The 27,565-nt window shown below is 32.6% G+C and overlaps 1 protein-coding gene across 4 annotated transcripts in view; it reads right to left on the bottom strand.

The window, feature by feature from the left end:
* The window catches only part of NFAT5 (nuclear factor of activated T cells 5), a 149,152-nt gene that overhangs the window by 41,190 nt on the left and 80,397 nt on the right, over positions 1-27,565 (bottom strand). The window contains exons 2-6 of one of the 4 annotated variants that reach the window (XM_075536981.1): positions 19,509-19,570; positions 18,502-19,060; positions 13,280-13,472; positions 10,841-11,031; positions 8,547-8,719 (exon numbers count right to left, since the gene is read on the bottom strand). In XM_075536981.1, coding sequence (XP_075393096.1) covers positions 8,547-8,719; positions 10,841-11,031; positions 13,280-13,472; positions 18,502-19,031 — 1,087 coding nt within the window. In that variant the 5' untranslated portion in view covers positions 19,032-19,060; positions 19,509-19,570. The remainder of the gene's footprint in view (positions 1-8,546; positions 8,720-10,840; positions 11,032-13,279; positions 13,473-18,501; positions 19,061-19,508; positions 19,571-27,565) is intronic. The other 3 variants (XM_075536982.1, XM_075536980.1, XM_075536983.1) reach the window with 3 other exon arrangements.

The following is a 27,565-nucleotide window of genomic DNA, read 5'->3' as shown; positions in this document are numbered from 1 at the left end:
TCCAGGAGTAGAAGCTAAAATAAAAGTGACAAAGATCTTCCTCCAGAGCCCCAAAAGATCCAAAGGCTTCCACTTGAGCCAGCATCTTAAATTATGAGAAAATAAGGTTCTATATTTTAAAGCCAACCAACTGTCAGATTTCTGCTACAGCAGTACTGGATAACTAAGGCTGCTGTTAAAAATAAAGCTGAAAAAAATGTAATGGCTTTCTAAGTACTAAAGAAAAACTAAGAAAATATTTCAACTTGTCAAAATAGTAAAATGCTGTATCAAAGTTTGCATGAAGTATGCATTTAGCAACAATAACAAAATTAGAATACAAAGCTTACCTATAGAGTATCAATGAGAGTCATAATTGACTTAATGGTAGTGAATTTGGTTTGGTTTAGATCTACTCATTATAATAAAAAAAATCATCAAACCCATAACCTTATAGGGCAGAGTAAAACTGCTACCATAGGTTTTCTAAGGTTGTATAAGGAAACAGAATACCAGACCATCTCTCTTGGAGAAACTTTTTTTGGTTATCAGCTGAGTACTTAACAACACTGTGCAATGGGGTCTCCTTAATCATTAAATTACTCACCACACATTATTTACTGTGCCTAAAACTGTAATAGAAAGACAGTTTTATTTCTGATACTATCTCTTCCCCAAAGCTGTAGAAATAGATTAAAAAGGTAAAATTCATTCATTCATATTAAGATCTAGAAGCACTACAGGTTAAAATGTTTTATCTAAGCAAGTTCTGATTAATTTTGCCCTACTAAACAGCCAAAAACTAAACCCTCAACATGATGGAATGACACAGTGGCTGCAACAATGGGCTCAAACATAACAAAAATTATGAAGACAGTACAGGACTGTGCAGTGCTGCTTTCTCTTGTATGTGGGGATGTTGTGACTCAGAACTGGCTCAATAATATGCTAACAGTTAACAAATAAATTATCATGGTAGGATAAATACTGGAAAATTATGAAAATTGTTTTTATTTGATATCAAGTAAACGTATACATCTTAACTGTTTGGAGACTATAAAGATGTCAATAAAGTATAAGAAGATTCTTCTTAAAAACCGAACAAAAAACCAAAACTATGAATCTAATGATGATTGCTAAACAATTAGGAGAAAAACAGGATTCTATTTAAGATAATTAATTCTGGCATCGGGCCCTTTCCAATGATTATCTCTACATGAAAAGATACATTTCCTCTCCTCCCTTTAACTTCTATCACCTGTTGGCCTCTGTTCCTTTTCTACCTCCCCCTCATCATTCTGTTTCCTTCTATCTCCCATTCTAATTCCAACCCTTCTTAGTAACTTCCTTTCCACTTCCCACTTTACTCCAACTGCCAAAAAGATTATATTCACGAAATAAACACAACCACAATCCCACAATGAAAGAAACATTCCTTGTTTGAATATTTTAAATAACAATTTTTTGGTCATTTGCTTCATCATGCATTATTTGTTTACTCTTCCTCTCCTTCAAAGCTCTACTTGTTAAAGTAGTCAGAATAATATTCAAATTTCTTAGCACAACAAAAAGTCTTTGTGAAGTGATCTTGCCTCAAAGTCTTACTATTTGTCTATATCTTTTTGCATCAATAACATGAACTATTTTTAATTCCTCCAAAATAATCATGCTCTTTCATGTAGCATATTTATAGTTTCCTCTACCGCAGAATGATCTTCTAGACGCCATTTTGCCTGGCTTACATCTATCTGTCCTTCAAAACATGACACATTTTATCATATCCAAACAGTCTGAACTACATGTTCTTCTTTCTTATGTTCCCACTACAACCTACATATGTATCTACTATAGCCTGTATATTGTATTACAGTGATATGTTTACTGAATTGTTGCTCCCCTTGGCTTGCTAGATTCTAAGGTCCTTGGCTTTCATCTCCATATTTCCAGAGCCTGGCACATAGCAACTACTGATTACATTAACTATGAAGCTTTCCAAAAGAAGCATGTCTAAAATCTATGCTAAGATTAAGATTAAGAAAAAAAAGGAGACCCGATCTTGGCGATCTATGTATAACCTCCTCTCTGGGAGATGGGCAAGGGGAAGGTGGGTGAGGGGAGACGCCGGGCAGTGTAAGATAAGATATAATAATTATTTATAAACTATTAAGGGACCAGGGGGAAGGGAAGAGCGGGGAGGGAGGGGGAGGGGGGAAAGGGAAACCGAGCTGATTCCATGAACCCAAGTAGAAGGTGAATTTTGAGAATGACGAGTGCAACGAATGCATAAGAGTGCTTTGCTCAATTGATGTATGTATGGATTGTGATAAGAGTTGTATGAGCCGCAATTAAAAGATTTATTAATTAAAAAAAAGGAAAAAAAAGATTAAGTGGCAGGATATATATAAAAGAAGTATCATAGCTGATTCTACCGAGCTAGAGAACCACTCTATGTATACATTTTGAATAAATGTACATTGAATAAATGACTTGCATTGAATCATTGTTATTAGAATATAAATCATCTTTATTAACTATTATAACCCTCAATAAGCAACAACTGTTAAAACATTACAAACAATTTCAATATATACCAGAATATGTTGGCTGATGTCATGATTAAGAAATTTTAATAGTATGTCTCATCCCCTTGCCCACCTGCCCAGGGAATGAACAACAGAAACATAGGTGAAAGAAAACAGTGGATGGCATATCCCACTGTTATGTTACATCTAATTAAAACACTAGCCTTCCTATATGTTACAGCTCAAAACAACAGACAAGGAAAATCAGTTATTTTATATTTTTTTGGATCAGATATTTTAAATAAGAGATTATTTCTTACTATATATCTCTTCTATTATAAAAGGTGTATAAAGGTGAATAAAAAAAGAAAAGGTAAACAGTAATCATCTCTATTTACTAACATTACATAGTGTCAGGATGAAATAGGATATGTTTATGTTATTAGTGGAAAACCCCATAAGAGCAATACTCACTATACAAAGAAGGGACCTACATATTTGGGAGTTGGAAGATGGGTCTGAGCATGATCAACCTTGTTCTCGCCCCTTAATTGCATCTGCCTACCTGTATACATGTTACACTGTTTTCATCCACGTGAAGGCCTGCGATTGTAAAGGGTCGCTTTGACTAGTCAACTGCTGTGTACAGTTCAGGACTACAGAAGCCAGCTCTATTCTCTAACAGTTTATCAGTAGTAAAGGTGGTACCCTACATATTTTTATCTCAATTTCTGAGATGTGAAGTTATAGAGTACAATATACCAATAAACCCCAAACCCCATTGCATCGAGTTGATATAGCAACTCATAGCTACCTTATGTAGGGTTTCTAAGATTAAAAAAAATTTTTTTCCCCAAGATAAAATTTTTACCGGAGCAGGTAGCCTTATCTTTCTCCCTTGGAGCAACAGACAGTCCAATGCTTAACCCACAGAACCACGAGGGCTCCATATGCAAAAATATGGTATTACTATTAGGCTAATATTAAAAATAATACTTTTCCAGTTCACCTACCTGAACATTAAAATAAAATATTTCATATATCCAAACCCCTCCTATACTTTAGTTTAGTTTGCCATATAAATAATATACCAAATCATCTGAACAAGCTACCATCTTTGAACAGTATATTGACGGAAAACTCATGAAGACTAAGTAAAATCAGACTTTTAATATGGAATGCTGAGTTTAAAATACTGAAATCATTAATCTATTAGGAGGAGTGTGCAGCTCAAATGGCTTTTAGACTTTTCTAAATGCATGAATAGATAGAATAGATATTCATAGTAATTATTAGAAACATTGTAAGCTAGTTATACAATGTTTTAAGAAGTTTTTACATGCAATTCTATGAAAATAGGTAACACAGATAAGACAAATGAACACTATGTCATGTAAATTTGCAAATTAATTCTTATTCTATTTTCTCTTCTAAAATAGCCATATAAGTCATCACTGCCAAAATGCCCTCTTTTTAAAAATGTTATAACTACCCAGGTTTATCTGACCCAGTTTCTCCCACTACATGGCCAAGGTAATCATGAAATAGCCAAATAAAGGAATAAAAATATACAAATGTCCAATAGACCCAGTACTGATATACAAAAATGGGTGGGACAACCTATACATTCAGTAGAATTTCCAAATATAAAATTTAGAGCTACTGCCTAAAACTATGAAAAGTCTATCTATATATTACAGAACAGAAATCTGGGTCAAGGAAAAAAATTGTCTAAATATGACTTCTGTTGCTTCTTAGGGATATCAGATCCAATCCAAACATTTTTTGTTATGTAGATGTGTCATACATGATAAAAATTAACAAATCTGATGACTATATATAGATGAAAATCTTTCAGAAAATCATGTCTTCTATTTCTTTTTTATTTTATTATGTCTTTAGTGGGATATATTACACTTTAACATAACCTTAAAGGAATAAAAGTAAATGAGCAAACTAATGAAAGAAAGAATAAAACATTAAATAAAGTTAGCAACTATTTCCCAATTCCTGGCTCTGTCCTTGAGAAAGCATTCAGGCTTAAAGTATTAGATCATATAAAAAAGAATTATATATACTAACCTAGAATTCTACCCTAGTAATACTCAAATTAATCTATCATGAATTATAGCAAACTTAGTAGTGGTACACCTCAATCGGAAAGCCTTACAATTTAATAAACTGGTTATGAATTGGTTATTCTGCCCTCATCTGAATGCAATCTACATTTAAAAACTTAGAGTTCCTTTGCTTTTTTGAATTAAGTAAACAATGCCACGAAAGGAAAAAAAAAGAATCTGTAATGAAATTTTTCTTAAGTGATATTAAGAGGTAAAAATTTTCCTATTAGGACTTGGGCCTCTACTCAAGCACTCCCTCAATGCATGAATACTTTTTTATTAAATTGGCACTCTACAATGCTCACCCTCCCAACACAACTGCTGAAGCCAAAGCGGGTGAACAAGTAAATGTGGTGAAGAAAGCTGATGGTGCCCGACTATCAAAAGAGATAGTGCCTGGGGTCTTAAAGGCTTGAAAATAAACAAGCGGCCATCTAGCTCAGAAGCAACAAAGCCCACATGGAAGAAGCACACCAGCCTGTGCGATCACAAGGTGCCAAAGGGACCAGGTATAAGGCATCATGCAAAAAAAAAAAAATATATATATATATATATATATATATACCATATTGAATGAAGGGGGAAGTGCAGAGTGGAGACCCAAAGCCCATTTGTCGACTACTGCAGATCCCCTCACAGAGGGGTTTAGGAGAGGAGATGGGTCAGTCAGGGTGTGACGTAGTACCGATGAAGAAAACAGCTTTCCCCTAGATCCTGGAGGCTTCCTCCCCCCAACTACCATGATCCGAATTCTACCTTGCAGGACTGGATGGGGTAGAAGTTGTACACTGGTACATATGGGAGCTGGAAGCACAGGGAATCCAGGGTGGATGATACCTTCAGGACCAGGGGTTGGAAAGGGGGAACCGATTACAAGGATCCACATGGAGACGGACGGCAGAGAAGTGGGTGAAGGAAGCGCCGGATAGGGCAAGATATGACAAAATAACAATCTATAAATTATCAAGGGCTCATGAGGGAAGGGGGAGCGGGGAGGGAGGGGAAAAAAGAAGAGGACCTGATGCAAAGGGCTTAAGTGGAGAGCAAATGCCTTGAAAATGATTAGGACAAAGAATGTACGGATGTGCTTTAAACAATTGATGTATGTATATGTATGGATTGTGATAAAAGTTGTATGAGGCCCTAATAAAATGTTAAAAAATTTTTCCTAGTTTATTACTTGTAATAACAGTTGTACAGAAAAGCGAATAAATATAGTGAAGCACCAGCAACAAGACTGAGGTTAAAAAGAAAGAAAAAACCCCCAAAAAGAAACGAACAAAAAAACCCAGGTTATTTTGCTATGAGGAGGGTAGCAATAAGAATTTCATTTCCTACTTAGTATGTTACTACAATTTAATGTAACTAGAATTTATAATCAGAAGTTGGACTTTCCATTACACTTAATAATCTGTCAAATCTGCAATTCCATTCTTGCAATCATTTTTGAAATTCATCTGTTTGGATGGCAGACAGCAACATCCCTCATTTTTTCTTCACCAGTGCTAAGTCGTCAAATTACTGTCCTTTCATGTCTCTCGGAATTTGTGGAACAGAAAGAAGTCATATGGAGTGAGGTCTGGTGAGTAAGGTACATGGGACAATAGAGGCATGCTGGTTTTGGTTTGTTTGTTTTTGCCAAAAACTGGTTCACTGAGATGGCTGCATGAGCAGGTGCAGTCGTGGTGGCAAAATCAGTCCCTCACTGCCACAAATCAGCCCTTTTTTTCCTTTACTGTTAGCTTTTTAATTTCAATTTTGCCATTATGTTTTTTTCCCTTTATTATATTAATCATCTTATTGGGAGTTCTTACAGACATTGTAACAATTCATACTTCAATAAGATCAAACATAATTGCACAATTGCTGCCACCATCAGTTTCATAGCATGTAGTTTCTTCTTGACCTCCTCCTCCTTGATATCACCTCCTTTATTATTGTTTCTGAATAGATGTTTTTTAAAAATCATTTTATTGGGGGTTCTTGTAACTTTTTTTCCTTGTAGCTTTTATAACATTCCATGCATCAACTGTATCAAGCATATTTGTACATATGCTGCCATCATCATTTTCTAGACATTTACTTTCTACTTGAGCCCTTGGTATCAGCTCCTCTTTTTTCCTCCATCCCCACCTTCCACCTTCGTGACCCCTTGATAAATTATAAACTATTATTTTTTTCATATCTTACACCAACAGTCTCTCTTCACCCAGGTTTCTGTTGCTCATCCCCCTTGGGGTGGGAGGTAGTTATGCATTGATCATTGTGATCGGTTCCCCCTTCTCCTCCACCTTTTCCCTTCCCTCCTAGTATCACTGACATCAGCACCTCTTTATCCTGTCCCTCCCTATCCCTACCCCCAAAAACCCTAATTATAAAATATATATATGCCGTGTCTTCCATTCCTTCAATGTATTTTTCACCTGCACTTCTGCTGTGTTTCCCTCATGTGGGGTTATACAATCTTCATTGCTATCAGTTGTCCGCACCCACCCACCCCTGTTCTCATACCCTCAGGGAATCATTGCTCCCATTACTGTTTCTGAAGGGTTATCTATCTTGGCTTTCAGGCTTGGAACGATCTTAATTATACAAATGGACCTATGCAAGTCTGACAAGATTATGAGGTAAAGCAAAGTCCATATGGTAAAGGGAAGGAGATATTACAAATCTAAGATAGTTATATATTTCATCAGTGCTATGCTGTATCCTAGAAATAATCATCCCTTCATTGTGGCCCTTCTGTAAGGGACAGTCAAATTACAGGTGGGTTTTGGGTTTCCACTTTGTCCATGCTCCTTCACATCAATTTTATTGTTTGTTTTTGAATTTCTGGTATCTATTCCTGTCAACACCTCATGATCACATTGGTTGGTATGCTTCTTCCACATGGAAATTAGCCCTTTTTGTCCCACAATGTTACACAATGTTACACTATTAGCCCTTTTTGTCCCACAATGTTACACTATCTGTTCAGAACCTCTAAATAGAAAGCTCCATTAATAGTTTGACCAGATGGAATGAACTTCAAATACACTAATGAGTCCATGTTTGGAAGTTGATGGATGTCCAGAATGACAGATGTCCAGAATGAGATTTGTCATCAGTTGACATCTTACCATTTTTTGAAATGAGAAAACCACTCTGACACTTGAGTTTTTCCCATAATGATGTCCTTGTAAGCTGTGTTCAACATCACAACAGTTTCTGTGGCATTTTTCCGAGCAGGAAACAAAATTTCATAGCTGCACACTGTTCTCTTAAATCGACCATCACAAAAAACGAGGTTTAAGCAAACTGCTTTTACGAAAAATTCATTGTGACCCAAGAGAACCTTACGCCATTCAGTGCACCAACCCAGGGTGAGTTGTTCAATGATTGCCTAGAGCAACAGTTCTCAAACTGGAGGTTAAACAACCCTTTCACAGGGGTTGCCTGATTCATAACAGTAGCAAAATTACAGTAATGAAATAGCAACAAAAATACTTTTATGGTTGGGGAGTCACCACAACATGAGGAACTATATTAAAGGGTCGCAGCATTAGGAAGGTTGAGAACCACGGGCCTAGAGGGAAACGTGTACTATGAAAACTCTGCCCAAAGGAGCTTTTTGCCATTTTTTGTTTTGGTTACCCCCTTGTATTAAAATTATCTTTGTCAAGCTCATTGCTTGACACTAGGAAACTAAAAAAAAAAAATGTGCACCTTTTACATTCTATTTCTTTTTGTTTGTTTGGGTTTTGTTTCTTTTTGCATTCTATATCAATCACTTGGTCTTTTATTATGTCTAGGAAGGAAATCTGATGTGATTTTTCAAGTAATTAAAATTTTGCATGTTCAGAAGTTAGACCTTGTAAAACATGTCTGCAAATGTGCAAAAATATTAACAAATAAGTTTTGTAAATCTCCATATATTCTTACTTACTGCACAAAATTGGAGAGGAGGGCGTCTGCAAAGTCAAAGTGGAACCATCTTTCCTTGTGATATTAACTCGAAAAACCAATCTGGCACGAGTGCTTTTTTTCTTGGAACCAGCAATTCCTATTCTGGCTTCAACGTCAGCATTTCTCAATTTCAATATCCCTACACAATCCACCCTAAGAAAGAAAGAAATAAATATATTTATTAACTAATATTTTCTGTTGAATATATAATACAATATACGTAAACCAGATTCTCTTTAAAAATTTTGTGTATTATTCTTTAAAGTCAATATACTTATATATTCTAAATGCAAAAGCTACAAAGGACAAATTCTTATTAACTTTTCCTGTATAATTATGAAGGAAATAAGATTACTATCTAAAATCTAAGCATCATAGCTTGCAAGAAATACCTTTTCTTAATTTATCTTAAAATTAATTTTAGTCTTTTTTGAAACTAATTCAGATGCTAAAATAGAGGATATATATTTTTTAAAATAGCAGTAACTAAAAAATTTGTTATTACAAAGTACAAGGTAATATTTAATGATATGTGAAAAACTCATGGTGTGCTAAGTGAAAAGTTAGAGGTACAGTGTCAAGTTAATTACACTAGAAAAAAGGCTGGAAAGATAAACATCAAAATAGTGGTTACTTTGATCAAACTTAGGTTTTGAGGGATACATTTTTAAAATTCTGCATTTTCAAATCCCTTACCATAGATAAAATACGATTTCTCCTTTAGAGTTGTAATGATCAGAATTGACTCAATGGCAACAAGTTTGGCTTTTTTTGTCCTACCTCAAAAAAATATATATATAGATATAAAAACATTCACAATTTATAGGCTGTCTGGAAAAAAAAAAACCAGAAACACTGTTCTCACAAAATAGCAATAATAAAATATAATTGATCAAGAATTCATAAGGGTGGGAGAGGGAGGTTAAAAAAGTAGAACTGATACCAAGGACTCAAGTATAAAGAAAATGTTTTGGAAATTTTGATGGCAACATATGTACAAGTGTGCTAATACAATTGAATGACAGATTGTTACATAAGATTTGTAGACAGAGAAGTGGGGGAAGGGAGACTCTGGATAGGGCAAGATATGACAAAATAACAATGTATAAATTACCAAGGGCACATGAGGGAGGGGGGAGCGGGGAGGGAGGGGGAAAAAAAGAGGACCTGATGCAAAGGGCTTAAGTGGAGAGCAAATGCTTTGAGAAAGATTGGGGCAGGGAATGTGCGGATGTGCTTTATACAATTAATGTATGTATATGTATGGATTGTGATAAGAGTTGTATGAGCCCGTAATAAAATGTAAAAAAAGAAAAGGAAAAAAAAAAGAAAATGATTAGGGCAAAGAATGTACAGATGTGCTTTATACAACTGATGTATGTATATGTATGGATTGTGATAAGAGTTGTATGAGCCCCTAATAAAATGTTTTTAAAAAAAAGATTTGTAGAGCCCCCCAATAAAATGATTAATAAAAAAAATACACATCTTTCTAAGTAGTTTTGAAATACCCTATTCCAACTAGCCTCTTGCCAACCTACTCAAAATAACTTTCAAGGAAAGAAAAAATCAAGTAAAAGTTTTAGCAGCAATAATCGCTGAGTTGGAATCGACTCATTAACAGCAATGAGTGTTTTTTTAAAAAAAACCCAAATATATAATAGCAATTACAATATAGGTCTATCTCATATCAATCCAATTTGTTGTTATTATTGAACAACTTCAGGATTAAAGGTCTTTTTATGACAAGGAAAATCATTTCAAAAATTTAAATCATTAATACTTCACATTGTTTTCAGTCAATAAAAATACGTAAGATGAAACAGTCTCAGTTTATAAATTTATTTATTATAATTTTAATGTAGAAGAAAGAGCCATAAAAGGTAAACTTATATCAGTGATATGGTTTTCACATCTAAATAAGACGTTACTTTATTATAAATGCTGTTGAATAGTTCACAATGAAAACATTACGAAAGAGAATTTAGCAAATCAAATTTATCCTAAGTTTTAGTTTCAATGTCTATTTAAAATTCAGTAAGTCAGTATATACTCTTCCAAAGCCAGCACTCCAGTTTATGGGTATTCTCTAATTAAAAAGCTATTAAGAGATCATTTTAACCTATTATCATTTTGTAGAAATCGACTTTATCTGTAGTGTTGAAAACATTTAACAGAATGCCCAGTAACTTCATTCATATACTAAAAATTAACAACTCTCATGCTACTGCTAAAGTATAACATATAAGGAAGAAATTCTCACTATATACTTACGCCAGTGTCATGTTGTTGCTAGGATCAAGGCCAACTTCTATAACAGTAGTGCCTTCAATGTCCACTTCTTTGCAGGGAGTTGTATTTCGTCCAGTTACTCTGCAGGCCTGATAAAATCCATGTGGTTTCACTCGGCCAGAGTCGTTACCCACAAATACTTGCAACACTACTGGTTCATTATGGCCTTCCAGCTAAAATCAGATTAATATACAGTAGAAATATTAATCAGCTTTTCAAACAGTTTACTTATAAAATCAAATACTCAAGACCCAAGTCATGTATTTTTAACTAGGTTACAATAGTGAAATACTTAAAATATTCTAGAAAAATAGAGAAAAACATTTCACAAAGGAGCTAGGTTGAGTTTCTGCAGAAAACTCTCTAGGTTTAAATTTTGCAATACTTTAATGAAAATATTTAGATATTAAGTGTTATTATTCTTAATGTGTTTGTACAGTAGGATTAGAATGACTGCATATTTATAAATAGAGTCCTTTGCATATTTGTAAATTTATGTCAATAAGTAGACTTGTTCTGATCCATGGATACATACTTACTTTGCTATTTTATTTCCTTGAGGCATTTCTCATCATGATCTTTATGAAGCTATCAGGGCAACTGAGGGAGCATGTGAGTGATTAAGGACTTAGCACCAAACCATGAGAAAACTCACTAACCTGTGTTAATGGCATCATCTTCATCAACAAATGAAAATGAAAATGCATATGCTAAATTTTTACTCTTATAAAGTTATTTGTGTAGAAAAGATTTGAGGTGCAGTTGTATAAATAACAGGGAAATAAAATTCACTTTCATAAACTAGACATATAGAACATCATAAAATCCTGGGCCAGACCATTATGGTCTTAAATAAAACTGCTAGTTCAAACTAGGATTTATGAATCATTACAAATCTCTAGAGCAAACCTTCATAAATAAAATTATAATTCGTGATGAAGAATAAATAAGTATTTTAAAAGTATTTGGAACAAAATGTTTCTCATGCTAACTTGTGATAAAATTTACAGTTAAGACAGGGACTCTGTAGAAAGTCATGCTTTAAAAATTCGTGAATCTTTTGTACCTCTTACTGAACAGCTGTATTTCTGTGAAATGAGATCAAAATGAGGAAGTAAACAACTACACAGAGGGATAGGTCTTTTGACAACTATTATTTAGCAATATCTAGAACTGTGCCTGGCATATAAAGGTATGTAGTATTTGTTGAAGTGATGAAGTAATAAGCTTTTCAAATCAGTCATCAATGCATTCTCTACCACAGTTAGGCAACTCATCATCTAACAATATTTCTTTCTTTTTTAGAAAAAAAAAAGTTTTTAACACTTCTTCCATATATCATACAATAGAGCTCAATCATATCAAGAGTTGTATAATCATTGTACTACAATCCACTTTAGAACATTTTCATCTTCCTTTTACCTATGTTAGTAGTGTAATTATTTCATCTAATCATATTTCTGACTAGCCAAGTCCACAGCCTAACTTAAAGGTAGTATAATTAGTAAAATATACTGACCCAAATATCAAAATGTCTGGATAGACAATTTTACGAATAACTTAAATTTTTTCACTTGTCTGTTATTTGTTCTGGGCTTAAAGGATTGAAGATAAGTTAGGATTATGAATAGTGAAGAGGGGTAAGAATATTATTGTATAAGTGACTACTAAGCAATCTAAAATAGTCAAGGACACATGTCTTGAACAATTTTCATTTATATGTAAAATGAAAGTTAACCCAACTCTAGTCCAACTTTGAAATATAGTCCAACTAACAATTTTGCACAGGACTTTAACTGTATTCAATAAGCATTTACTATGTGGCTAGCCAAAAGTCCTCCATTAGGAGTTTTGAAAAGAGTAGGAACACTTGTTAAACATCCCCTGCCCTCTTATTTTACTCCTATAAAAATAATATCCCAGGAGCTGAAACCCTAGATGTTTCATTCTTTTAGTTTCAGCCTGTAAAGATAAAACCACGTCAATACCTTATTTTTTTCAACTGATGTTATCTATGGTTTGACCAACAGTCCTCTCCGTTCAACAATTCTGATTACTAATCTCAAAGACCTTATTTTCTAAGTCCTTAGTAATTTCTATTACATTGATTTGGAATCATTTTCTATTTCTTCTTAAATGTACAGTTGGTTAAGAATTTAGTGCAGTAGCTATAAATGTCAAAAGTAAAGAAATACTTAGAAAAGTAAAATAACAATTCACGACATTCAGATATTTTACTTTCACAAGGTATTTTCATCTTTTAAACTAAAATTCTAATTATATGACAGTAACAACATTTGGCTTCTGACTTTTTATTTACTTTCTGATATGTGGCTAGTAATGAATTATATCCTCTTTGCAGCTTCTTACTGATTTAAAAGCACAATAAGTAAAATTCTACATATATTGTTAAGCTAGTACCTTTACTGTAGGAAAGCCTTGTTGTGTTCTATCTTTCACAGAGCCACGGCTGCCCTCAGTAAGGTACCGAGCCCGGTGCTGGGTCTCAGGTTGTACAACTATCTTCAGCTCCTTTCCCTCACTTTTAACAGGATACTGTCCACACAACATAGGGCTCTTCTTTACACCAGCTCCTTTTTGGTTTTCCAATGTTCTGAGAAGCAAAAGCACAACAAGGAAAGTATCAAAAAATGTTTTCTACTAAAGTAATTTAAGACAAAAACATAAATAGGTAATAATATTTAAAAGAAATGCTTAGTTTCTTCTGCCATTGCAAAATATAGTCTTAGACATATTCTCTAAGTAAAATGTCTTTTACAATTTTGTAACAAAATTTGACTATAGAATGCAAAAATAAAAGGAAGATGGGTAGGAAAGAGAATGAATGCAAATGTATAGTAAAAAGAAGGGCTAGGATAATTGAATATAATAAACTAATAACAGGAAAGGGAATAGGTTAAGTCACTGTAACTTTTCACATTGCACTTCAGTCAAAATAAACTTTGAAACCATCATGCATCTGTATATCATTGTTATATAAAATTACAACATTAACTTCAATTAATGTTCTAATTAAACTGACAAAATGAAAAGTAAGACCAGCAAAAAAAGGGGGTCTAAGCAAAATTATCTGGAAGGATGTACAGCATGTCCTTTTAGGCATCAGTCTTAGTTAATAAATCAAACTGAGAAATGTATTAAAATCATTCATTCAATTTTTATTTGGAAGTTAATTTTTCTAAAAGCAAGTTTTCACAGGTGTGATTTTTTCAAACATAGTTTTTTGATTAAATAATCAGTCTTAAACTAAAGAAACAATTATGCTAAGTTCTTGGCATATAATCACCATAGCATGGGTTTTACAGTATACACAATTTAACTTATTTTTAAAACTGTATTTGTTAAGTTTTAAACCTATGTAAATTTATCATGTGCTTGCTATGTGGAGTGCATGTTCAAAGAAACTGTATTTCAAGTGGTTAGTAGTTCAGGACAGTACATTAATCTGTAAAATAGTTCAAGGATTTCATATATATGTTGAAAAACAAAATAATACTGAAAATTACCTTTTAATTTGAACAACATAAAATTCATTTATAACTACTTATATACATTTAAAAATAAGACTCAAGGAACTATAATGTTGTCTGTATGGCTGTCCTGATTCAACATTTTGATCCACACTGATGATCCAGGAGCTCAGAGATGACCAAGGACAAATCTTTAAAAGCAACCAGGTGCCAAACAGAATATTCACGATGTCAACATCGAGGAGAAAAGGTGTGGCTCAGCAGCCTTAAATCTGCCTCCAAAGTTTACTTTTCCAACTCTAGCCAAATTATTGTCCCAATGATCAAGAACAAAAAGGGAAGGAGTTATCCTCAATGAAACTAAAGACTTGAGTTGAACCCTGTGACTGGACAAATTGAAATTCTTTGGAGGAGCCACTCAGGAAAGGGGCAAAACAAGAAAGAGGGGATGGAACTGACACTGAAATGTATTAAACTGAGCAGATTAGAGGATGAGTTCTAGGATGAAATACACTTATTAACCTTCTTATCCCCTGAATCCTACACAGTTCCTAAAACATAACAGATGTTAAAGAAATATTTATTGGTAAAGGCAAATGAGAAAAGCAGAGGTAATTAAGAAAATAGAAACTTCTATAGCAGCAAGATAAGAAAGATTGGGTCCTAGCTCAACAGGAAATGTCATTCATGTAATGTGGGAATCATATAAGTCAAGGATTACCTGTGTAAATTACTTTAAAAGACACTGAAAGAATAAATGCTATGACTACAAGTATCAACTTGAAGCTGGAACACTAAGCAAGAAGCCTTGTTTTTCTTTCCATGAATCTGAGTAGGAATTTAAGCATTTGGTGTGAATAGTGTCAAGTTCCTACAGATGAGATTCTCTTACAATATTGTTTTATACTTATTTTAAACATCAAAGCAAAAATGGTTTAGTCAATCTAAAGAGACTTTTAAAAAGAGCACAGTGTTAATAACAGTTGTACTGAATGACTAAATAACAGATTTGAAATTTTCTTCTATTTCTGTATTTTTCACATCTATAGTTAATAGTTAAATTAACATATTTATATGCTACTTTAACAAAAAAGTGAAATTTTAGTTTGAAATATAAGGGTTTTCTAGTCAAACAAAACAACTTATTACTTTTGATGAAGATTATACTAATAATCCATTTTAAAGGCCTTAAAATTTTCTTCAATTTTACATGTAAAAATGGAATATATAGCTTGATATATAGACAGTAGAACAATAAAAGCACCAACAAATTCCTAGAAAAGTAATCATTCAAAGTAACTAATTTTTAAGGCAAAACTGACAGCTCATTAAAACCCCCAAAGTAAGCAGGGAGGGAGGGAAAAAATGAGGAGCTGATGCCAGGCACTTAAGTGGAGAGCAGATGTTTTGAGAATGATGAGGGCAATGAATGTACAAGTGTGCTTTACACAATTGATGTATGTATGGATTGTGATAAGAGTTGTATGAGCCCCTAATAAAATGATTAAAAATAATAATGAACACCCCTTCCCACAAAGTAACATTAATTATATGGCATTCTGCTTTTAATGCCACCTTAAAAATTCTATCCTCTTGACATATTAATAATCTGAAAATAGCATTCTGAATCCTTTGTGATACATAATCATTCTGGCTGTTTTAGGTCACAAAATCATTCTCACTAAAAAATAGATTTCACATCTAGATGACATCATATCCTGGCTTCTAGTAATATCTGGAAGAGACATGAACTGCTGATTCTCAGGACATTTAGCTGAAAAGTTTAAGAATGATATGGCTAGGAATATTTAAATATTAGGCAGAACCGCCCACACACAAAGCTTTAATTTCTTAATCAAAGTCTAACACTTAGGTTACATTAAAAGAATATGTCATCCACTGCTGTACTATATATTTGAAAGCACATTTAAAAAGTAATTATACAATTTACAATTTATAAACCAAAAATAAGGTTATACAGTATGCCTGATTTTTCAAACTATTCTTTAAATGTTTCATGTTTCTAACATCTTTCTCATTGTTGACAAGATAGGATTTTATCTTGAGATGCACCAAATAATTGTTTTCAAGGTCTTTTTGTCTATATATGTATATCTGGTTTCACTCTTCACTTGATACGTATCACTCACTCACTGCCGAGTCAATTTGAACTTAAAGCAACTATAACATTTTAAATGTATATACCTTCTATAGTTTCTATATAAACCACTGCCATTGCCTCAATTCTGACTCATAGGAACCCTCTATAAGGGTTTCCAAGGCCTTGTAAATCTTTTCAGGAACATACAGCAGCATCTTTCTCCTGCAGCTTGTGGGTTCAAACCTTGTGGTAGCAGTCCAACACTTGTCCTACAGCCCAATCATGATACCAGAGCTCCCTCAATTCCTATAAAGTAGCACATTTTTTTCTATTACTTACAAAGCTAGATGTTTCTCCTGCTAATTGATGGGAATTTTTGTTCTATGCATTATTTCAAAAGAGAATTTTTTACCTTGATGAATATAGTTTCCCCAGGTAATCTTAAATAATTTCAAAGATACATATATGTGGTATGTATACTACATGTATCACATAAAAGCAGAAGCAGGACTAATTAGTAATTATTTAACTAGTAAGTCAAGGTATTTCCTTAATAACTTTGAATAATCTGAATTAAATATCTTAAAATCAGAATTTCATTTTTCTCCATTTGACTCTTTAATACCTACTTAAGTACAAAAATAAAAATTTCTAAAAGAAAAAAATTTATATTCCGAATTATTATCAAACATTTCTCTATTAAAGTTTCTATAAGTACACACATATTTCATGATATACATTAGCCTTTTTAGTTTGTGCCAATTCATCACAATTATTTGTAATTATAAGTATTCACCTTTTATGTCGCCTATGGTATTTATTACATTTCTAAAGTTCATTCTAGTGCCATTTTATTTAAGTATATCACCTAATAAGAGTTTTAAAAGTGTAGAAGGAAGTATGTGGGATAGATAGCAGTTATACAGTAGACGATTGTACTTTCAAAATATAATGAGCGAATATTTAAAGAAAAATGTTAAGTATATTAAGAATATTATCAAAGAATACTAAAGAAAATTTTAATATAAAAGCTATCAATGATGTCATCAAGTAGAATCACTTTTTGTGTAACCTGAAATTATAGCTGTCCTGGAATCAACAAACTAAAGGACCATATTCTGTTTATAAAACAAAACCAAACCTCTTAAAACCTAGTTGAGTTAAATTTACTGAACTATTTAAACTATATTGTAGGGGGAAAAAAAGTATAGCAATTGAATTACAATAAAAGTTCAAAAAGAATTACAATTAAATATAAGCCACAGACAGCAAATATTCCGTTAACATAGCTTTTGAGATATAGATTTAGCATGTAGTATGAACTAGCAAACACAAAACACTCAAATGTGTGATGTGCTCCTGTTCCAATACTCTCCAAATAAGTAATTCAGAATCACACTGGGGGGTGGGAGATATATATAAATACATATATTATATACAATACATATATTATATATATACACACACACACACACTTTAAAAAATCCTGAATCAGCACAATCAGTGAATAGGGGAAAAAACTAAAAATGTATGTATGAGTATTACTGATAGGAAATAATGTACCAATTTAGTTTTCTTTTGTTTTTATCATATAAAAAGAAAAAAATAAAGTCTAAAATCCTCACTAAAGTGAAAAGAGATTGAACAAAATAGTGAGACAAATATAAGAGAAAACACAATTTAGCTATTTAAGAACATTTTGAGATTTTTTTAACTCTAGATACTACATAGCTAGTTATTCCATGAGTAAAATATTTTAAGATCTTTTCCAAATATAAATCCATTTGAAATTAAAAGTTCATTTCAAAACAGATTTTCATTTTCTACTACCTAATCAAACTTATAAGATACCTACTGCTGAAATTTATTGATATTATTTTTTCTCTGATAAAACTTAATTTTAAGTTAAAAATTTTCATGAATTTTCAATGATAATTGGCATCCTTGCTATATATGAAAACTTGAATGAGCAATTATTAAGAAAAGTTGGGAATTATTTTTGTTCTGTTTTGAATAATGGTGATAGAACTTTAAAAAATGTGAATACCAACCCATTTCCTGCTTTTGAGTTGCTTTTGCTGTCCGTGGTCAGCTGAGAAAGCACATAGTGAGGTGCTTTGGCACTGTCGGCATCAAATATATCCATATTAGATTCTTCACAATCTCGTCGTTTGACCCCCGGCCTCTGCTTTGGATTTCGTTTTCGTGATTTACGAGGTACCTCAGTGTTATCATTGTAGGAACTGGTGCTCATGTTACTGAAGTTGGAGGGGGAATCCTCCATCCACATACTGCAGCTCTGCTCAGATTCCAATCCACACCCCTCATCCTGGCAGGACATCCGACTGTTATCCAGCAAGTCCTCAGGTGGTGGTGAGATGTACAAGACTGTGTGCCTCTTCGGTGTTGATGGATGCTGCTGGACTGTGTTACTGGTTAACTGCTTTTCACTTACCCCTCTGTTACTTACCCCCACGGCTGAGGAGCAGCTCTCCACTTGCATAGCCTTGCTGTCGGTGACTGAGGTAGAATAAATGGTAGGGCTGGAAGAGGTGGTAAAGGAGCTGCAAGCACCGCCCATGGAGGAAGAGGAGGGAGCTGAAGAGGCATCTGCAGTGTATAATTCAAGAGTAAATACACTATACATGTTTTCACCTATGCTGGCTAGCAGTCCCATTGAAAATGTGATTTGTGAACTGATTGTTTTTCCCCAAAATGAATAGTTGGAATTTGGTTAAGTTTTAGGATATAAATGCTTTAAGCAATACATGGCCTAAGAAATGCAATTTTTACAAATGCCCAAATAGCATTATTTTACTTGTGTTATAATCGATTGATTTTTAAAATCTAATTTAATGTCTTAAGCTGTAAAGCAAGAATAAAGTTTTTATTGCCTCAGCTGGATGATCTGTTGAATTTTAATCATTTAAAGTAATATAGAAAACCCCAATATGAAATATATGCTTGTGGACCACATTCAATGCCAATTAATTCATTATATAGAATTTGAAAAAGTGGGACTGTGCTTAGCCACAAAATATTAAAATAAGTTTCTAACCTATGAAGCAGAGAACTACAGGTCATTTTTAATGCAGACACTCCCTGCTTCAGAGGCAAATCCTGGAATAAAAATATGAGAAAATAAATGAGAAAAGAGCTGCTGATTATTCCAGATATCAATTATAAAATGAGAAATAGAAAAAAATATATAATCAACTGAATTGGAGGTAAAATGGAACTGGTACCGTCACTATGATTGATTATAAAATCTAGGATAACAAAGGTGAAAAAAGATTTAATTTGGAACATGCTGGGCTGTAGAACGTAAGCAATTGTGGATCTACCAGAGTTAGAAATGGTAGTTTAAAACCATGACCTCCGAAATAAATAAGTCCATCTTTTATGGCAAAATAAAAAGTATAGTTAGGACTAATTCTGGATGGATTTCTCTTACAAACACGGAGTATAAAAAAACCTTGAATATATATATTCCTTATTTGGTTACCATTTTCCATTTCCTCTCTCTTTAAAGGGTTTACTTGATTTTGTCTATAAAAGGAATTTCATGATCTAAGGGTTACAGGTAAAATGTATTGGCTAAAATCTAACAAAAATGAGTTTAGCAGGTGTATCTCTGGCAAGCAACAGAATTGGTGCCTATAAAGCCAACCAGCCTTTATAAAACCATTTATCAAATTTATATGCCTTCTGGAAAAGATTTAGGTAGATCTTTTAAAAATACGTGGCAATTAGCAGAACAATTCATTGAAAATATTACTACTTCAGGCATTAACAGCCTAACTTCTTCACTGCTTTTTATTAAAGTTGGAAATTGACATTTCTAAAATTTAAAAAATATTAACTTAATCTGGTGCAACATACACACCCATATCCATAGCCAAGCATGCCACTGCTTTAAAGTGGTATGAAAAAACTTAAAAATGGATTTGTAATGATTAAAATGGTATTATTTAAATCAATATATAAAAATTAAAATATATGAATGTCAATGTTTACATAATCAAAAACCAAGTACCAAAGATCAATTTTAACAGAAAAATGCATCAAATACTTAATCTGATAGGACTATATCCATCTATAATTTTTAATTGTTGTCAAGGTTGAAAAACAAAGTAATCAATATTAGGCATCAAAAAGTAATAATGCCATATGGAAAGATTTTTCCCTAGTACCATAAGTCAGGAGCTTAGAGCAAAGAGATGATACCAGTTCCATTTTCCAGTTTGTATCCTTGTCAAATGCAGTAGCTGAAATTGGAAGATTCAGTCACTTTAAACTGCATTCCAATTTAAAGGAAAAAATTATCAATTTTGTAACATGCATTAATGCAATGTCTTCTTAGTAAATAATATTTTAAAAGATTTGTAAAAACTACAAAATCTAGATGCTAATGTCAGTGACAGTTTAGGAGCTGATTTGTAGCCACTTTGGGTTTAAATATAAAGTATTCTACTTGTTTTTTTGTTTGTTTATTTGTAAAATACTACAGAATTCATTTCAGTGAAGCTAGAAAAAGTATTATATCTAATATTCCTCCATCTGTTCCAACTATTGGCAAAAACAAAACCATGTGTATTTGTATGAGTCAACAGTCTTCATTTTCAAAGAAATACAAGTATGCAGCATGCTATATTTGCCGTGTAACCCAGAAAGCATGCAGTATAAATGCTGTGAACTTGTATTTCTATAAAGCAAGTTTTCCCACTTTGATTTGAATCTAAGTATCATGCATATGACAATGCAGAATATAAACATCTCAGGGAGCCCTGTCCATGACAGATGAAAAGTAATCATGAACTCAAAGCAAGTTATGTGGTACTTATAAATTTAATATGCAAGATATAACCTTTTAAGAACATATCACCTAATCTTGCAATCCTTATCAAAAACACTTATCATTACAGAGTCCAGATGATATAATAATCACACATAAATATCTGGTTTGGGACAGATATTGCAAATTGTGGTATCATACCCTACATAAAGTAAGATATTTTTAATACTCTTCTTGGACACATAACCCATATTTATTGTTTTACCTCCAGTTTCCAGATACATTTAATAAATTAAAAAATTCATTAGCACGAAACAAAAACCAACTCTGTAAGAAGACAGAAGAATGTCTCCTTTAATTGAAATACAGTATTTTTAAAGACTATTTAATGGTCTCTCTCACCCAGGTGATGTTTCTCTAGTTATCTTGTCCTTGTCCTATTTCAGACTTAACAAGTGCTCTCTTTAAATAAAAATAAAGAACATCTCAGTTTGACCTTAAATTACGAAGGCACCACTTCATTTTCAAACAAAAAATTACTCAATTTTTAGCAGCAACTAAGGCCTGTGGGTTCTTTTTATAATCTATTTTTCTTATGTTAGTAAAAATTCACTTCTTTTATTAAACTGATATATGAAAATCCAATGTTTGATTTGTGTGTTGGATTTAAGTGAAAATTTAAAGGTCATAAAGTATCTATAAAGGGCACATCGGGTTTAAGAAAAAGCAAAAACAATTTACTTGAAAGTGCTTAAAATATATATTACCACAATAGCATTATAGCATGCCAAAAACTTACTAAAGGTTTAGACATAAATATTTGATGTATCTATGAAGAGTATTCCAGTAACTCTCTTCTTGAAAATATCAATAAGCCAAATTGGCTACTTACACATTAATCCATAAATGTACTATAAATTTCTTAATTTTAATGAGATATTGTCCCATCAAAATATCTAAAAAATATAATTATCAGGAACTATCAGAATACAAATTTGTCATTTCCAAGCATTCTCTAAGAAAACTCCTAAAGAACCTTCTGGAGAACAATTTGAATATACTTAAAATATCTATGAAAACCTCTCAAAATTTGAGAATGATGAGGGTAGTGAATGTACAGATGTGCTTTACACAATTGATGTTTGTATGGATTGTGATAAGAGTTGTATGAGCCCCTAATAAAACGATTAAAAAAAAGAAAACCTCTCAAAAAATAAATGGTCTTTTCAGTCACTGTATTAATAAATAAAATATAATGAAACAAGTGATAACCCCATACAACTAAAATGTTAAAGCAGTCATGGCCCATCTTAATAGTCTGTTTTTAATTATATATACTTGCAAATAAAATATTAACAACCTCCCCCTTTTCTTTGGTTTGAGTCTCCATTTTTATTTGCTAGGACTGTAGGGACTTGTTACTATATATTGAAAATACAGAAACATAAAAATATCTCAACAACTGGTTTTATTTTCTCATTGGGAAGAACCAGTTATAATGTAAGGAACATATTTTATGTTTCTTAAAATCTCTCACTAATTCTTTTTTGTTTTTTGTTTTTGTTTCTTTTTAGCAATTCTTTAAAAATTCAAAATTTAATTATCTCTGATAAAATTAGTTTCTAATCTAAGTAACAAGTGAATACATTTTCATTGATTTTTATCTTATCTTTGAAACAAGTTTAACTTGACTAGAAAAATTTTATTTTTCGATAGCATTTTCTCTGATACCAGAAAACACACTAAACCAAAGGGAAATTTAAAAATTCTTCAATTTACTAATAAAACTTTATACTGTTGAATGAATAGATTAATTCTACATTTGATAAGGAAAGGAAAGCATCATCATTTATAATGTCCTAAATCCAAATCTATTAATTCTACTACTGGTAGTAGCCAATTACTGAACCAAATGCAAGTAATGATTGTGAATTGTATTTATCAGTTGTAAAACTTGATCAAATCAGTATGGTTCAAGTAGTTGGGTTTGAAAGAGTGACAGATAATATCTTGGTGAGAGCGTTAAAACGGATTTTGCATGGTATCTGATATAAAAACTAGTGTAGATATTATGTATTCCCTTGCTTAAATTATATTTTAAAGTTAAGAAGTTCTGGATGATCAATTTAAAATAATTTTAACTACATCATACATTTTAATATGTAGCATATCATTTATATCCTTTAAAGTCCTCAAAAGAAACAAGAATCTTTCACTACCTTAAAAATTATGACAAAAGACATTAAACTGGGATTCAAAATTTTAAAATTGATCCCTATCATTTAAAGATGTACATATAGTTCATAATTTTTCCACATCCTAAAAACACCATTAAAACCAAAAGTGTAAAATCTTTTCAAGTGTGCTATGTGAACCAATAGTGGAACAGAGAAGAAATAAATTATTGACTGTTCAGAAAATAATCATGAGAGAAAAAAAAAAGATGTATGGAAACAATTTTCAGGTTAAAATATTGTTCCGTTTTACTGATGATTCTTACATTTTTCTTACTGGCAACATGACTTCAAATCTAAGCATCATGTTTGGTAAAATTCACCAGATACAAGGATATATTTTCAGGTCAAAGAAGAAAGATATTCAAGGAAAAAAATTATAAAACCAACATTTCATGTTTCAAGGAATTGAAATATCTAGAACACACAAAGTGGCTGCAAACCTGCTTTGTCAACACCTTACATGCCAACCTTGGTTTTCTACTTTTCTTCTTCTTCTTCTTATAATATCAATGTAAAGTTTAAAACTTTACAAAAAGGTTTACTTTCAATCAGTATCAATTCACTATTTAGAAACAGAACCAAAACAAAACAAAAAGGAAAAAAGGAAAGAAGGAAGGAAGAGAGAAAAACGAGAGAGACTTATAAAGAAGTCTGAAAAGGAGACCGACCTATACCCTGGGTGAGATTGGATGGGTTAAGTGTCTCTGGCACTATTTGTCTTCACTATTGACAGACACTGTCACACAACCCACCACTCGATGCCTGTCTCTGAATGGCGAAGCTAGAATGCAAGTTAAGTGTATTAATAGAAAAAACAACTAGCATCCCAGCATATAAAATAAGCATTCCAGATTACTTTACAAAAAAAACAAACAAAAAAAATTGTCGGGTTGATTATTGAATTTACATATTTAAAATAGTTTCAATTCCCCATTTGTACTTCCATACCCAAAATTATTTTACATGCTAAAATAGGCAATGTAAAACAAACTTTGAAAAATTAAACTATTAACATCCAAACAAATGTAAGGAAATTTCTTATCCAAAATACCTGTTATCTCATATTCACCAATTTGTTCTCCTGTTTACTAATGCAAACTAGTCCATAAACCAGAATGATCTTTTCTCTCAGGTGTTTTTAGGCCATACCCTTTTAAACTCCCTTACAGACAACGTACAACAGGGCAAGTGTTGGTGAAGACACTCAAACTGTAAGAAGTATCTTTACTTCAACAGCAAGAGAATCCTTCCAATGATCAGGCCAACATCCTTATACTTCTCTATCTCACCCTTAAAAGGTTGTTAACTTGCACTTTAAATTAGATATTCTATTTGTTATATATAAAATAACTAATCCTAAAGTATGTTCTTTAAAAGTGATAAGGAAATGTTGCTGAAACCAAAAGGTTTTTACTGGGTTAGAAGAGGCTAAACTCTACTCTAGTCTAGTTGAAATCACTATTTAGGGTTCTAATACGTCAGTAATTATTCTGCAGGTTTTTTCCCCCTTTTTATTCGGCAGTTTTAAATTTGTATTTTCCTAACATAATTATTCTTAGTGTGTCAGAGTATCATTAATACATTATGAAAGAATTTGAAAAGCAAAAGATCTGACACATAGAGCAAAGTCTTAAATATATTTTTCCTATTTAACTCAAGGTATCTATATGCTTATATTAAGTATTCATTAATTTGCTTTTTTAATTCATAATGTAAGAGAAAGATGCTTTCAATCATCCATTTGTTTATGTTGGTTCTGAATGGACATTATTACTTAAGTTTGAGTCTACTTTCCATTTCAAAAATATAAGCTTTAGCCATACATACACCATACATACAGATATTTGTATTTAAATTTATATATAATTTCATTGCAAAACCACAAATAGCAGAGATTTTAAAATCCATTTGTAACATTATTGGAACCAGAATTTGAGTTCACACTAGAGACCATGCAATTTTCTATGAAAAGTGGAAATGGTTACACTAAATATCCAAGTTTAATTTAACAATACTTTAGCTCACAATCTCATAACACATAGGTTTCATACGTGAATAACCATTCCTTTTAATGGGATTCAGGCTTAATTTGGGGGATGGTAAAAAAACAAAGATGTTCCCCTGATTAACTGAAGTGAGCAATGAAAGATATTTCTCCTCTAACTTAGTCAACTCTAGAAAATGCAAATTACATAGTTGTAAATTTAAGTTATAAAAAATCGAGTGAGATATCTATTTTTGTGAAGCTCTTTAGTCCTTTTACTGAAAATTTATAATCTCCTAGGAATATTTTCATTTTACAGATCCCAAAACAGGTACAGGAACAAGCCTTAGCCTTTTTAGCTCAGTAACTTACACACTGCCTAGTCCAAAATCTTATTTTTTCTTAATTGAAATGACAGCACATAATGCCAAGTTCCCTAAAATAGACTGGTAAGAAAAGGAAAAAAAAGTTCTCAGTAGTAAAGAGAAGTATCTTGTAGTTATGATTGAGATATAATTAAATATATGATACACAAATTGTCTAGCACCATTTCTTTTACAGTGTCAAAACTCAAAATGGTTAACTTAAATTTTCTTCACCTCATTGTGTGAACAAGATGGTTTAGAAATTACTATGATTTAAATTTAGGTAACTAAGAGACTTAAAAGGAATTAAAAGCTGTTATTTGATTGTAGGATATTAAATTTATTTCTCTAGTGTCCTCTCCTATAATATAAACAGAATTAATCAAGTTCTTTCAGTACTGAAAATATCTGCTATATACTTGATGTTTATAAATTGTGGCACAGAATTTTAAAAACTACTTATTGAAATCAACTCTGTAGCAACTGATTTAGTGCCTGGGTGGTATAAATGTTTAACACATAGACTGGGTACACTGGAAGGTTAGCAAATTAAGTCTATCCAATAAAACCTCAAAAGAAAGGTCTTCCTTTCTTTTTAGTAATCTACTTCCAAAATATCAGCCATTAAAAACCCTATAGAGAAAAAATAATAATTTATAAGTTATCAAGGCTTTGTGAGGGACAGTGAGTAGGGGGGAGAGGGGGAAAAATGAGCTGACACCAAAGGCTCAAGTAGAAAGAAAATGCTCTGGGAATGATGATGACAACAAATGTACAAATGTGCTCGACACAATGGATGTATGTATGGATTGTGATGAGTTGTACGAGCCACCAATAAAATGATTTTTTTTAAAGCCCTATACATGTAGTTCTATTCTGACAACATGGAGACGCCATGATGCAACTCAAACTGAGTGGCATGTAGTCAATTCCAACTCATAGCAACCCATTAGGACATAGTAGAACTATTTCACAAGGTTTCTAAGACTATAAATCTTTACAGGAGCAGACAGTCTCATCTTTCTCCAGTGGAAAGTCTGGTGATTTTGAATCGCCAACCTTGTGGTTATCCACTTAGCCTACTATGTCAAATACACAATAAAAATTGTTCAGTATTAAAAAACCCCACCTCACTGCCATGGAGTTGATTCCATCTCATAGCCACCGTACAAGAACAGGATAGCACTACCCCAGTGAATTTCTGACACTGCAACTCTTTACAGGACTAGAAAGCCTGTCTTTCTCCTGAGGAGTGGCTGGTAGTAGTTTAGAACTCTTGATATTGTGGTTAACGGCGCAATGTGTAACCACGACACCATATCAAGATTCCTTTTTCAGTATTAGAGTACTAAACTCTATTACTTCTAAAAAGTTGTTATTAGATACCACTGAGTTGATTTGTATACTCTGTGGAAGAATAAAAGTGCCAAGAGTTTTCTTGGTTGGACTCTTTATAGAAGCAGATTACAGGACGTTCTCCCTCAGGGGTGTTTGGTGAATTTGAATCATCCACCTTTTGGTTAACAGCCATTGCACCATTATTGCACCTTTAAGGCTCTTTTTTAACCATTGCACCACTAAGGCTCCTTTTTAATGTGGCTAATTAGTATGTAATTGGAAAGAGCCCAGGTGGCACAATGTAAAAGTGTACAGATGCTAACAGAAATGTCAATGGTTTGAAACTACTGGCCACTTTAGAAAAGACCTGACAGAGAAGAAGCACACGGCCTAAGC

Source organism: Tenrec ecaudatus, chromosome 18, assembly GCF_050624435.1.
Source record: "Tenrec ecaudatus isolate mTenEca1 chromosome 18, mTenEca1.hap1, whole genome shotgun sequence".
Lineage (NCBI taxonomy): Eukaryota > Metazoa > Chordata > Mammalia > Afrosoricida > Tenrecidae > Tenrec > Tenrec ecaudatus.
This window is presented reverse-complemented; position numbering and strand designations above follow the sequence as displayed.